General features: G+C 38.5%; 1 protein-coding gene across 1 annotated transcript in view; it reads right to left on the bottom strand.

Annotated features, from left to right (window-relative positions):
• Positions 1-8,228: 8,228 nt before the first annotated feature.
• The window catches only part of LOC109938050 (importin subunit alpha-7-like), a 70,608-nt gene continuing 63,594 nt past the window's right edge, over positions 8,229-15,242 (bottom strand). Inside the window, exons 12-13 of the mRNA XM_048612900.1 lie at positions 14,271-14,449; positions 8,229-14,167 (exon numbers count right to left, since the gene is read on the bottom strand). Coding sequence (XP_048468857.1) covers positions 13,980-14,167; positions 14,271-14,449 — 367 coding nt within the window. The 3' untranslated portion in view covers positions 8,229-13,979. The remainder of the gene's footprint in view (positions 14,168-14,270; positions 14,450-15,242) is intronic.

The following is a 15,242-nucleotide window of genomic DNA, read 5'->3' as shown; positions in this document are numbered from 1 at the left end:
TGTATAACACCATGAAAATCTTAGCTTCGTTGGGCCTAGCTGCTAATAGCTTAGCCACTGCTGTCACATGGGTGCACAGACTAGGATGTGATATATGATGATTACACAGCTTCTTCCCCATTGTTATCAGACTTATGAATGGACCTCTCATATATTAGAGATGATATTTCTCTGTAGCTGGAATAATATGTTCTGCATCCTGATCTATTACACTGATGTACTTATATAAGGTATGTTTTGTCTGGTTAGCATGCAATACTTTTCACTATCTCAGTACATTTAACAATAATAAATCAAATCAAATAGTTTATTATCATTCATCAAAACCATCAGGTTTCCAGACTGGCCAAATTGATTAATTGGTGGCAAAGGGTTACAATATACTAGATTCTACCAGTGACCCTTCAACAGTCTGCAAATCCTTCATGGTTTCTTGGGAAGGGATACTGTCTTTAAGGTTCAGATATGGGGTCCCCCGTCGATATGCATGTCCCTAGACTGGATCCTCCTGCAGTTATGTTGTATCATTTCTCCAGGACCTGACATTAGTACCATCTGTACCGTTGTGAAAAATTCTTGTAGGTCATATGATTTCATAACAGTTATGCACCTGCTTCCCATGCTACGTGAGGGATCATCAGGATTCCAAGTTCTTCCATCACTTTGCCCTAGAGGCAGGCATCAGTCATGTCCACTGCTAAGCAGTGAGCAGGAGCCAATCTGTATCCAATTCCCTCGTGGTTAGGTCTTGCAGTTTTATTCACATATATGACCAATGAGCCTCAAAGGACGTTTCGTAGACTCGCAATGGCTTTCCATTATTAAATCACCTATATAGCCTTTGATCTGGTGAACCACTGAAGGGAGGTGTCCCTGTTGGTTTAGATGAATGTAGAGCCATTCAGCATACTCTCGTATCCACTAGACACATCCCCCTTTTTTCTTCTACAGTTTCCACACTATCATATACAATTGGGTATAAATATCTGTGAAGGGTGCAGTCCATCCATTTCAAAGCTGACAGTGGAGGGATGGTTGTCCTGCTCTAGGAATACATCTTCCTCACCTGTGCCTGCACGCTAGGGGAGGCTGTAAGAGAGGAGTTTGTTACTGCAGTAAAGAGCGATTATATCTTAGAAGGGTCTTCAATTGAAGCTTTGTTCATGGAACTTAGGAATAAAAAGGGAGCAGTGAATGTATTATAGGCCCCCAAACAGTCAGTGGGCAATAGAGAAACAGATTATGTAGGCAATTCATTGAGGTATGTAAAAACAATAACAGGGTGATTATACGAGGTAATTTCAATGACCGCAATGTTAATTGGGGTAACTATCATGTAAAGGGTTTAAGAGAGGGTAGATTTCCTGAAACATGTGTAAGAGATCTTTTAATACCAACATTTAGATCATCCAACAAGGGATGGTGTCAGACTGAATTCTGGAAAATGAAGCCAGATAGGTGTTTGAGGTGACAGGGGAGGAGCATTTTAGTGATAGCAACTGCAACACCAAATGTTTAAGTTCGTTTTGGAAAAGGAAGAGGATGATCTGCCAAAAAAGGCTTTGGATTGTGGAAGGCAGATATTACTAAAACAAGTACCCTAGTGTGCCCTAGTTATGCCTGTCTCTTCGTGGGGTACGTGGAACATTCCTTGTTCCAGTCCTATTCTGGCCCCCACCCACAACTCTTTCTCCGATACATCGATGATATCATCGGTGCCACTTCCCTCTCTCGTCGAGAATTGGAAAACTTCATCAACTTCATCAATTTCGCCTCCAATTTCCACTCTGCCCTCACTTTCACCTGGTCTATCTCTGACTCCTCCCTTCCCTTCCTTGACATTTCTGTTTCCATTTCTGGGGATAGACTGGCCACTAATATCCATTACAAACCCACCGACTCCCACAGCTACCTGGACTATACATCCTCACACCCCACTTCCTGTAAAGACTCCATCCCATTCTCTCAGTTCCTCCATCTCCGTCGCATATGTTCAGATGAGGCCAACTTCGACAAGGGAGCCTCCGAAATGTCCACATTCTTCCTCAACTGAGGATTCCCCAGCTCCGTTGTCGACAGGGCCCTCAATCGGGTCCGACCCATCTCCCGCACTTCTGCCCTCACCCCTTCTCTACCATCCCACAACAACGATAGGGTTCCCCTTATCCTCACCTACCATCCCACCAGCATCCGCATCCAGAAGATCATCAGATGCCATTTCCGCCACCTCCAGCAAGATGCCACCACCAGACACATATTCCCCTCCCCTCCCTTGTCCGCCTTCCGCAGGGACTGTTCCCTCTGGTCCATACTTCCTTCACCCCCAACACCTTCCCACAGCTCCACGGCACCTTCCCCTGTAACCAGCAAAGGTGCAACACCTGCCCGTTTACCTCCTCCCTCCCCAGTATCCAAGGGCCCAAACATACCTTCCAGGTGAAGCAACACTTCACCTGCACTTCCAAGAATCGAGTCTACTGCATTCACTGCTCACAATGTGGTCTCCTCTACATTGGGGAAATGAAGCATAGACTTGGCAACCGCTTCGCAGAACATCTACGTTCTGCTCGCAAAAAAGACCCTGAACTACCTGTTGCCTGCCACTTCAATGCACCACCTTGCTCCCTGGCCAACATCTCTGTCTCCGGCTTGCTACAGTGTTCCAGTGAAGCCCAGCGCAAGCTGGAGGAACAACACCTCATTTTCCACTTGGGGACCCTACAGCCCTCCGGACTCAATATTGAGTTCAATAATTTTAGGGCCTGAACTCTCCCATGTCCCAGCCCCCCACCCCACACACCAGGCCTTGTTACCACATAGCCTGTCACTAACAGTCCCCATTAACAACTATTCACCCTCCCAGCCTGATCGTTAGCAACTCCTCTGTCTGTCCAACTGTCTTTCTCTCTCTTTGGGCTCTATCCTATCGTTTACTCCCTACCCCACCCACCTCCCTATTTTCTGCATATAAACTGACATTTTTCCAGCCATCATCAGTTCTAAGGAAGGGTCACTGGACCCGAAACGTTAACTCTGTTTTCTCCTCCACAGATGCTGCCAGACCTGCTGAGCTTTTCCAGCAACTCTGTTTTTGTTCCTGATTTACAGCATCCGCAGTTCTTTTGGTTTTTATTACTAAAACAAGGCAGGATCTGGTCAATTTAGCTACTTTTGGATAAATGTATGGCAGAAAGGGGTTGAGGGGGGTGGTGGTGGGTAGTGTCCAAATTGAATGGCAGGAAGTACATGCCCAATATGTTCCCTTTAGGTTGAAATGTAGGAGCAACAAGCCTAGAGGTCCCTGGATCTGTAGAAATATTCAGGACTGGATAAGAAGGAAAAGAAGTTTTCAATAGGTACAAAGACAGCAAATTAATGGAGGCTCTGATGGAGTAGAACATAGAATTGTACAGCACTGGAGTGGGCCTTTCTGTTCACAATGTTGTGTTGAACATGACGCCAAATTAAAATAATCCCTTCTGTCTGCTCTTGGTCCATATCCCTCTATTCCTTGCATATTCATGTATAGAAAGTGCAAGGGGAACTTAAGGAAATAATCAGGAAAGCAAAGAATAAGGATGACTAAAGACTGTCAGGTGAGATTAAGGAGAATCCCATGAAATTCAACAAATATACCAAGGGAAAAGAGGATAATTAGGGAAAGAGTAGGACCCAAGGAGGCAACCTATGGATGGAGCTAGAGGACACTGGTAAGGTGTTAAATGAATACTTTCCATCTGTCTTCACTTTGGAGGAGAAGGATGTAGGTACCAAAATAATTTAGAATGTAGAACAGAATAGCACAGGAACAGGCCTTTGGCCCATTATGATACTATTCCAAACTAGTCACGTCTTCACTCACATGGTCCCTCTATTCCTTGCCTGTTCACATCTCTGACAAAACGTCTCTTAAACTTTGCTATCATTTACATCTACCACCACCCCTGGCAGTGTTCAAGGGACCTCCTAATCGCTGTATTAAAAATAAACTTGCCTTTCACATCTCATTTAACCTTTCCCCTTCTCACCTTAAATCTACACCCACTAGTATTTGACATTTCCACCTGACCCATACCTCTCAATTTTATATTCTTCTGTCAGGTCATGTCAGCCTCTGACACCCTAGCAAAAACAGTCCAAATTTGTCCAACCTCTCATTATAGCTAATACACTACAATCCAGGCAACATCCTGATAAACTTCTTCTGCATCCTCTCCAAAGCCTTCACGTCCTTCCTATAGATTAATGACCAGAACTGCAAAAGATGCTCCAAATGTAGCCTGACCAAATCTTATACAGTTGCGAAATGACTTACCATCTTTGAGTTTCAGTGGCCTGATCAATGATGGCAAGCATGTTGTATGCATTCTTTATCATTTTAATTTTATCCACTTGTGTTGCCGTTTTCAGGGACCTAAGGACTTGGCCCCCAAGATCCCTCTACATCAATGGTCTTAAGGTGCGGCTATTTACAGTATATTTTTCCTCTTGCATTTGATCTCCCAAAATGCATCACCTCACAATTGTCTGGATTAAACTTTACCTGCCAATTCTCCACACAACTTTCCAATTAATCCATATGCTGCTGCATCCTTTGGTAACCTTTTTCACTATCCACAACTTCACCAATTTTCATGCCATGTGCAAACTTGCTAATTGGACCACCAGCATTTTCATCCAAATCATTTATATATATATTACAAACAATGTCCCAGCACTGATCCTCGCAGAGCACCACTCATCACAGATAATCATTCAGAAAAACACCTTTCCAGAATTATCTTCTGTCTTCTGTATCCAACTTGCCAACTCACCATAGATTCCGTGAAATTTGATCTTCTGGACAAACCTACCATCAAGGACCTTGTCAAATGCTTTACTAAAGTACATGTAGACAACGTCCACCACCTTACCCTCATCAATCACCTTTTTCACTTCTTCAAAAAACTCAAATTTGAGAGACAAGACCTCACCTGTATAAAACTATGCTGACTATTCCTAATAAGTCCATTCTTCTCTAAATCAAATAAATTCTGCCTCTAGGAATCATCTCCAATAATTTCACTGCCATTGATAAAAGGCTCACTGGGCCTATAATTTCCTGGATTATCCCTGTTGCACTTCTTCAATAAAGGAACATCAGCTATTCTCAAGTCTTTTGGGACCTCACTTGTGTCTAAAGATCACTGGCCAGCAATCTCCTCCCTCGCCGCCTTCAGTATCCTGGGAGAGATTCTATCAGGCCCTGGAGACTTATCTACCTTAATGCTTTTTTTTTGATAGCACATCAACAAACCCATCTCTAATCTTACCATCATCCAGGTCTTTCTCCTTGGCAAAGACCAAAACAAAGTACTCATTCAGAATCTCATCCATTTCTTCTGGCTCCACACACAAATTTCCTCCTCTATCCTTGAATGGACCTGCCCATTCCCTAGTTACCTTCTTACTTCTGGATGTATAAACCGTCAGGGGATTTTCCTTAATCGTACATGTCAAGGACATTTCATGGCCCTTTCTATTCCTCCTAGTTTCTTCTATAAGTTCTTTTCAGGTTCCTTTTTACTAAAGGACCTCGTTTAATTTCTGTTTCCTAAACCTTACATTTGCCTCATTTTTCTTTTTTCTAAACTAACAACATCTTTCATCATCCAATATTCCTGAATCTTGCGTTCCTGATCTTTCATTATCACAGGAACGGTGGTCCTGAACTCTGGTCAACTGGCTTTTAAAAGACTCCCACATCAAATTTGCATTTACCTTCAAACAGCTGCCACCAATTGAAATTTTCCAGTTTCTGCCCAATTCTGTTCTAATTGGCCTTTGGGGAATTTAGTACTTTCACCCAAACTACTTTATTAATTTAGCACTTTCGTCCTTTTCCATAACTACCTTAAAAGTTATAGAATTATGATTACTGTTCCCAAGATGCTCCCCCACTGAAAATCCAGTCACCTGACCAGGCTCATTCCCTAATACAAGGTCTAATATGGCCCTTCCCTAGCTACATTGTTTCAAGAGACCATCCTAGATGTGCCTAACAAATTCTGCCCCATTTAAGCTCCTGGAATGAAGCGAGTCTCAGTCAATATTGAAGAATTTAAAATCACCCACTACAACAACCTTTGACAAGTTCCTCAAGACAGACTGACAAAGAAGCTAAAATCTCTTGGGATCTGAGGTACCATGGTGAATTGGATCCAAAATTGGCTTAGTGACAAGAGATAGAGGGTCATAGTAGAAAGCTATTCATGAGACTGGAGGGCAATGTTCTTGCAGCATACCATTAGAATCAGCATATATATATACACACACACATAAATGATAGATAAAAATGTAGTAGGGATGATAAGGAAGCTTATGGATGACATGAGAACCAGCTTAGTGGTTGAGAGTGATGAAGCAACTCTTAGGTTAAGGGAGGACATAGATGGATTAGTTAGATGGGCAGATCAGTGGCAGATGGAATTTAACCCTGATAAATGTGAGGTGATGCACTTTGAAATTAGACAAGAGTACTAAAGCTCAGAGGACCAGAAGGATGTTCGGGTGCTTATCCACAGATCCTGAAGATAGCAGGATGCTTTAACAGGGTAGTTAAGGCACTATACGGGGCTCTAGCCTTCATTGTTCATGATATGAGATGATAAAAGTGGTCAGGTTGTGTTGGAGATGTACAAAAATTTGATTAGGCCACAGCCAGAGTACTGTGTGCAGTTCTAGTTTCCATATTATAGGAGGAATGTGATTACACTAGAAGGGATGCACAGGAGATCCACCAGGATATTGCCTGGGACAGAATGCTTTAGCTTTGAAGAGACACCGGATAAGCTCAGGTTGTTTTCTTCACTGCAGAGAAGGCTGACAGGGGCCTCATTAGGTATTGAAGATTGAGGGTCGTGGCTAGGATTCATGGAAAGCAACAGTTCTACTCAATTGAAGGGTCAATAACAAGGAATAATTTTAAGATGAAAAATTTAGAGGGAATGGGAGGGTGGTGAGAGCCTGGGATACACTGCCTGGGAATGTAGTAGAGGCTGCAAACCTCAACATTTTAAGAAGTAATTGAATGAGCACTTGAAATGTCATAACATACAGGTCCATGGACCAAATGCTGCAAAGTGGGACTTGCGTAGTTTTGTCGGTGCATACTTGATGGGCCAAAGGGCCTATTTTGTGCTGTATGAATCATTGACTCTATGATACTTAAAAAGTAGCTATAGAGATAGGATATGCACTGACAGTAATCTTTCAGGTGTCTGTAGATTCTGGAAAAGTCCTGGAGGATTGGAAAATGCCAACGTAACACCTTTATTTAGAAAGGAGACAAAAAACAATTATAAGCCAGTTAGTTTAATGTCTGTTATTAGGAAAATATTAAATTATAAAGGATGTAATAGCAGAGCATTTAGAAATACTTGATCAAATATAGTCAGCATAGCTTCGTTAAGTGTAAATCATACCTCACAAATTTACTTTAATTCATCGGAGGTTGCAGGCAGATTAAAGGGAAAGCATTGAATGGAATATATTTGGATTTTCAGAAAGCATTTGATAAAATATCACACATTAAAAGCCAGGTGTAGGTGGCAGTATATTAGCACGGACGGAGGATTGGCTAAATGACCGAAGACAGTGAGTTGGATAAGGGGACATTTTCAGGATGGCACCTATAACTAGTGGTATGCCACCCAGATCAGTGCTGGGCCCCTAATTATTAATGACTTAGAAGGGGAAAGTGTATGTTCTATAAGTCAAGTTTGTGGATGACAAAAATAGGTAGGAAGGTAAATGGTAAGGATGTCACAAAGTCTACAGTGGAATATAGACAAGTTAAGCAAGTGGTCATAATACAGGAAAATGTAATGACTTTGGCAGGAAGAACACAGGAGCAGAATATTATTTAAACTGAATAACTGCAGAAAGCTACAAAACAGAAATCTTTTTTGAAGTCCTCGTCCATGAATCACAAAAAGCTAACATCTAAATTCAGTAGGTAACATGGAAGGCAAATGTAATGTTGGACTTTATTTCAAAGGGAATGGAGCATAAAAATAGTAAGGTTTTGCTAAAAGTATACAAGACACTAGTCAGATCACAGTCGAAACACAGTTTTGGAGTCCTTATTGAAGGAAAGATATACTGTCCAAAGAAGGTTCACTGGGTTTTTAAAAAAATACTTGTTGCGTAAAATTTTATATTAACATCAGTAAATAACACACAAAATGCAGATTTGCAACAAAATTTATTTCATACTTGTACATTTACAGTGTTTTAAACAAAGGAACAGAATTTGTAATTGCTTTTGTTAGTGTTGTGTGTCATGTTCTGTTTGTGCGGTCTGTTTCCATCATTTTACACATTCATACAGTTATTTGTCAACTCAGTCAGTTGTCATAAACAATTCTGGGTAGTAACATACCCTTTAAAGGTTTCAACAAGGATTTATAGCTCGGGTTGTGGTTGAGGTTGTTGACTTGCTCGCCAAGCTGGCTTGTTTTCGTTCTGACGTTTCGTCACCATGCTAGCTTCATTGGAGGCCTCACTGATTATGTTACGAAAACAAGCCAGCTTGGCGAGCAAGTCAACTACCTCAGTAACATACCCTCCCAAAATTAAAAGGGAAAATAAATAATTTATGTAAGCTTTAAGGAACAATAATTTGGACAATTAAATTTGCAAAAATTATAGAACAAGTAAAAAATCTATCATATAACATATATATGAAAATAAATAGAATGCATTTTTGGTTACGTAATTTTTTTTAGCTATAAGAAAAAAATCTTGTAAAATTTTAATCCTCCTACATTTGTTTGTAAAATAACAAATGAAAAACTGGGGCCAAGGGCATCCATTGTTGGATTTTCAAGTTAGTGGTCAATTATTATCTATATTCTGATCCCTGTTCCCCCCACTTTTTTAATGGATTAGTGCATGTAATACTAATTATTGCCACTGTTAACATGACTTAAATAATGCAATTGTGGCAGATAAGAATGAAAAACAGAGCAGCATGTTTGCACAAACTGACAAAAAAAGTGCACATTCAAGTAAAATAAAATTATTAAAGACCAGTAAGATTAACACAAATCTTCACAGACTCATGGTCAGGCTGGCACTTATGTGAATAAAGACAGGAGTGCATTGCAATTTTACTTTCTTGTTCCATAGAAAGTCTGCTGTTGAAACTTTGAAAAGGCTACAAGTGGAGTAAAGGAAGCAAAACACTTCTGTAAAACAAATGTCAAAATTACAAGTTTAAAAATGCCAACGTCTCATTAGGTGCAGCAGCTTTATTATATTTTGCTTTTAAATTTACCATTACTGGCATAGGCCTACAGCAGTGTAATTTCCAGTAACAATATTTTAATTTAACAGCTCCAATTAATACAAATTCAAAATACTCTCCCAGCCAAATCGCACATCTTTTCAAGTATTTGACATTAAATATCAGTAGAAAACTGTTGAAAAATTCCCTAGACAAAAAGATGCTTTATAGACATTTAGAAATATTTAAGGATGGGGGAACCTTGGTGAGAAGGCCTCCAGCAAAAAGATTTGCATAGTTGGCAAATAGAAATGCTCTACATTTTGACAGCAATAGCACAAAATTACATTAGGACCAATTTATTGGTTTGAGTGGAATTTATTTACCTTATCCTTTAGGTAAATTATTTGATATCTAAGGATTATAGGAAAATCTAAACTATCAAAGGATTTACAGCTGCCACAAACATATTGTTAAGTGAAGAGCACAGAAGCAATCTTCCTCCAATGTTTTCTCTTCACCCTGCTTGTTAGAAGCAAAAAAACTGTAGGATATTTCAAAATGCAAATGAAATACACTCCAGGCCTTCTTCGATTTCACTAGTTCAAATATATTCAAGATATCAGATACATCGGTAAATAGTTTGCCAGCAAAAGGTATGTTCAGCATTACAAAGTTAATTCTCTCCCAGTTCTGGTGAAATTGCTTACCGTTGAAATTGAAGACTAAAGTGCATTGCATAGTTAAAAGCCATTTATTCCCTTCAACAGATTTTATTAAAGCTCAAAATATAGCTCAATGTTTTACTTGTTGGAACAACTTCATCTACTATAATGAACCATGAGAGAAACTGTTCAGGCAAATCCTCATTGTCAGTTACATTCTCTCTTCCTAATTCAAATTTTTAAGCAGCTACCAATAACATTCTGGGCAGAGAATTTAATACTAAATCATCATGGAGCCAGTCTGCTTGAATTTGTATTTTAGTTTATGTTGGTTAAAGGATTAGAAGTATAAACTACTGGCCTAGCCATTCTTAAAAAAAGGCTTTCAAGACTTTGAAAAAAAAAACCTCTCATTATAGCCTCCCCAACGATCCAACTGCTTAAAAAAAAAATACTCCATTAACTTCCAAAAAATTCAGTCTTGTTTCCAGCACAATGTCCTACTTCAATGAAGGTGTTTTTTATGAGAAGAATGTTATGCAATTGTTTTCATCTAAGGAGAAACAAGATCTTTTAAAATTTAACAGTAGTGAAAGATATTTCTGCTGCTAAGATCATAGCGCATCACTTCACAAAACCTCAAATGTTTTTTGGAATTCCAGTGATGCAACAGACTAGGAAAGGTTTGTTAATTTAGGTTTTGTGGAATTAAAAAAATTAAGTATTCATATCAACCAGGACTTTTCTCCCTTTCCCAAACATTCACTGCTCTACCACAACCTCCATCAACAAGAACCGGGAGTAAAATCATCATAATGTTTCATTTTAGTTGAAGATCCAAAATGCAGTTTTTATAATTCTAACCAGCAGGAGAGCAAAACACACAATTTTAATCATGCCTGGATGCAAAATGAACTCCAATTTGAAGAAATATTGCAAAGCATGCAGGAACCTGATAACTATGCAAACAACATATACCAATTTAACAAATCTGTTTTGAAATGCACAATGAGATTATTGCAAAAATACTGTTAGAAAAGTATGCAAACATTGTAAATGATACTGGAACAAAAAATATGCTCGTTTTAATTGTATTACAAAAGTTTTAGTGTGAGAGAATATAGCTTTAGAAGGGCTGGTTTGGAGGTCATTCCTATTTTTGGAATAAGTACACAAAAGAAAGACAGATCTTAGTCTTCTTTCAAGCAATGGCAAATGTATAATTCAAACTCTCCATCACATCACACATCTTCAGTCAGTCAGCGTCACACTGGTCTGTTAGAGAGACACAAAAGTAAAACCAAGCTGCAGCAGAGCTGGCTAGGTTGCAAGTTATTTCGATAAGGTTCTTTTGGGAGGTTAAGTGATTGTTGCACATTCTTTTTCGCTATAATATCCATTGCTCTTTTGAGTTATTTAACTCTCCACCATTTCCTCCAAATAAAATCATTACTATTTGCAGTTCATTTTATAAATTCCACAACCCAACCCAAATATCAATGCCCAACCACACTCAAGATTTCATTTGTGTTTGAAACAAGGAGCTCCTTACTCTAGCTAATCTCTGTACATTAAATTATTGTAAATTATCAGCTGATTACATTTTAATGAATCGGCAAGTATAATTCAGTGCATTCACTTTTATAACACAGATTCCAGTTGCAACAAACTAATAGCAAAGTTAGGTTACAAAGATCCCAAGTTCAGAGTGAGGAGGATAAACATCACTGAGAATAATCTTGCTCAGTTCACAGTGGTTGTACTTCATAGATCTCAAACATCTGTCCTATGATCTTTCTGCCAACCCGAATCAAAGCTAACTGCAGCGGCAGAAGTAGTGAAAAATGGCTTCTTTTTCAATATTTAATAGGATTCAATAATTAATGTTCACAGTTTGTCTAATTAATGCAGTCTCTTTGCTTATAGAATATAACCCAACCTTTTATAAAGTTCAGTACACCAGAATTCGTTATTGAAGCCATTTCCTTGAAAATTGTAGATGGAAAACTATGTAGAACAGTCTGCTGGTATGTATGTGATATATATGTGCAAGTAATGTTAGAATGTAGACAAATTATTCCCTTGCCAAATCATGAGGTCATCAATAAAATTTTAAAAGTGCTCATAGCGAAATTTGTTTCCTTTTTCTTAATAAAGTTGGCTTGGATCTGCAAACTTGTTTTGAGTTTGTTTAGTTTTCTTTACAATTTCTCTATAGCAAGCTTGCTTCCTTTATCCTCAGTGCATTTTACATCCTAAGGGGTGAAGCAATAGCAAAGTAAGATGCCACACATCTTTATTTACAATGTAATTTCAGATTCTATTCTACAAGTCAGTCATTCTGTAGCTAAATGCAGTTTCAATAAATGCCTCAATTCTCATTTTAGAGTTAGTGCTTTTATTTTATTACCAATTAAAAACTGACTAAAAACAAATGGAAACTAAACCAAACTGGTAGAACAGTTTGGTTTCCATTGTCACCTAACTGTCTTACCAAACACTGTGTGTAGAGATAATTTCCTGTTGTTTCAGAAAGGAGGTAAATGTAAACATTAGGGAATTTCTGAATCAAATTTGATTTTGCAGTCAAACTATATACAAGTTGGGAGCAATTACAGCTAATTGAATTCGTTTCAGTAGCAGATTTTCTGGAAACAAACATGGAGTTTGGATGTACAAGAGGCAGCTGCTGAGGAAACTTGAGCAAGTTTACGATAGAGAATCGCTATCCAATTATGCTATAAAACATGGCAGGTCAGCAACTATAGTTGCAATAGTTTTACTCCAGCTGCTTGGCAAGGGACAAATACATTTTATTATTTCAAAGTTACATGTGAAATAAGTAATGACTGACATTTACAGATTTGCATTGTACAGCTTCCAGTTTACAGATTAAATATTCTCAAATTTGTAGACAGATTAAGTCTGTTTCTTTTTATGTAAATACATGATCAATAGCTGCCGTGATGCAACACCTGGAAAGGCCAGACACTTGAATTTCCATCAACAAAGCATATAGCTTATAAATTCTCCCCAAATAATGTAACAGCTCGCATCAAGCTGCCTCCTACACTTCCCAAACTATTACCAAAACTACAATCTCCCCTTCCTTTCTAGAGGAAAATATAGAAATCAAATCTGAATGTTTAAATTAAGCCATAATCAAACTAACTTTTTTCAATATTTAACAGTTCTACCAGTAGCAAATATACATTTAAGGTCTTCAAATAAGGATTGTGCCAATTCTGAATGCTGTCTAGCTTTCAAAATACAACACTCAAATTAGAATATTGGCTCTACCCTTGACCAGCATTAATTGCAACCAAGCAACTAATTAGAGCTGCAAGTTTACTGAATTCAGAATTAGCACAAGTCTCAGCTTGCTCATTAGAAGACCTGCTGGAGCTTTTAGGACTAAATCTTTGAAAACTGATACATTTTTCTATATATTCACTGAAATATTTTAAGCATTCTCACTCCATCCACCCCATAACTCAACAAATCCAGATTCAAACCCATCCAAAAGAAAACTGTTTCTTGACCATTTAATTGTTCAAATGGCTGAATAAAATAGCAGTCACAAATGGCGACATGCCCTGAGGGCTGTCTCAATTATCTACACAAGCAATCTTTTTATGGATTTTAGTTGCATCAATTGACTGCTAACTCAAACTTCCCAAAAATCAAATTGCAAGCATTTCGTGGGTGTTTCAATCTATCAGAATTAAATTTAATGTATACTGAAATTTCTTCTAGCTTTATTTCTGGGGGAATTGCCTAAGTGCACCACAGCTCACAAACTGAAAACTACTGAGTTCCAATGCAGTATCAAACAAACAAAAGGAAAGTGCAACAGTTAGTCCACAACTCTACCACGCAAAATTAAATAGACAGCAAAACTTCTTGTACCAAATTATTTTTTTTTTCCTTTTTGGGGAAAAAGATGTTTGAAAACAAAGTTTCCTGTCACTCTTTTAAACTAGAGGCGTGTTTGGGATAGGGGCAGTGGGGTTGGGCATGTAGTTTTTTGTTAATTCTTGAAGACTTTATAATTGGAAACCCTCCATTGGGGCTTCCTGTTGCTGAAAGAGGAATTGCTGGGCAGTTTCATCGACTTGTGGAGCAATACTACTGTCCTCCTCCTCCACCCCAAAGTAATGCTCAATGAGATCAAAGGCCTTCTGATAGATTTCCTGATTCTCATGGCTCTGCAAAAATTCAATTTTATCGAGACCTGTGATGATGAGATGGAGACATAGCATAAATTAATTTAAGACCTTTTATAAATATCAATAAAATTTATGAAAAAAATTAGACAATTTTATCACTTCTCCTACCATAAGCTTCTTCAATAAGACTACAGTATGGATTAATTCCAGTTCCATTCTGTTTAGCCTCCTGCTCTCCAAGTCTTAAAATGTTTTCCAGCCCATTTAGGGCAACTTGAACTATTTTTGAGTCCATCACAGTCAGTAGATCACACAATGGCTTAATACAACCCAGGTTTACAAGATACCTTTGAAACAAAAAAGAAGACTATCTAAAATGTGCAAAGACTTCCCACACTATAATAACAATATTTCTATAGTGATGGATCATATATTGGCATCGCCAGAATTGTATTCAAATTATATAAATTATTCAAAGCGAGTCCAGTCAGATGATGTCTCATTTTGTTGATGTTCATCAAGCAATTACGTTTAAAGAGTTTGAGTACAGATTTTGAAATCCAATACTCTTTAACTGCAGAGAAAAATCAAAAAAATTCATGTTCAATCTGGGTATGTTTTGAGTTGCAATCCCACCTTCTCCAATCTCTCAACTTTTTAACTACAGCACTCCCTTGCTCATCCCTTAACAGGAAATCTTACAAGTTATCCTCTCCTTCTAATGCAGAAGCATAGAAAATAGGAACTGGAGCAGGCCATTCAGTCTTTCAGCCCTTCAAACCTGCTCTGCCATTCATTATGATTGTGGTTGATTATCCAACTCAATACCCTGTTCCTCCATATCCTTTGATCCCTTTAGCTCCAAGTGGTATATCCAACTGCTTTTTGAAATCATACAATGTTGTCACCCTGCTTTCTATTTCAGTGAATTCCACAGGTTAACCACTGCCTGGATGAAGAAATTTCTCCTTACCTCTCAGTCCCAAATGGTTTACCCCATAGACCGAGATTATGACACCTGGTTCCGGACTCACCCGCTAAGATGAACATCCTTCCTACATCTAACCTGTCGCATCCCATTAGAATTTAATAGGTTCCTACGTTACCACTTCCACAACCCATTCTTCTCAATTCCAGCAA

Source organism: Rhincodon typus, chromosome 27, assembly GCF_021869965.1.
Source record: "Rhincodon typus isolate 14 chromosome 27, sRhiTyp1.1, whole genome shotgun sequence".
Taxonomy (NCBI): domain Eukaryota; kingdom Metazoa; phylum Chordata; class Chondrichthyes; order Orectolobiformes; family Rhincodontidae; genus Rhincodon; species Rhincodon typus.
The sequence above is the reverse complement of the archived record's forward strand: the minus strand, read 5'-3'. Positions and strand labels throughout refer to the sequence as shown.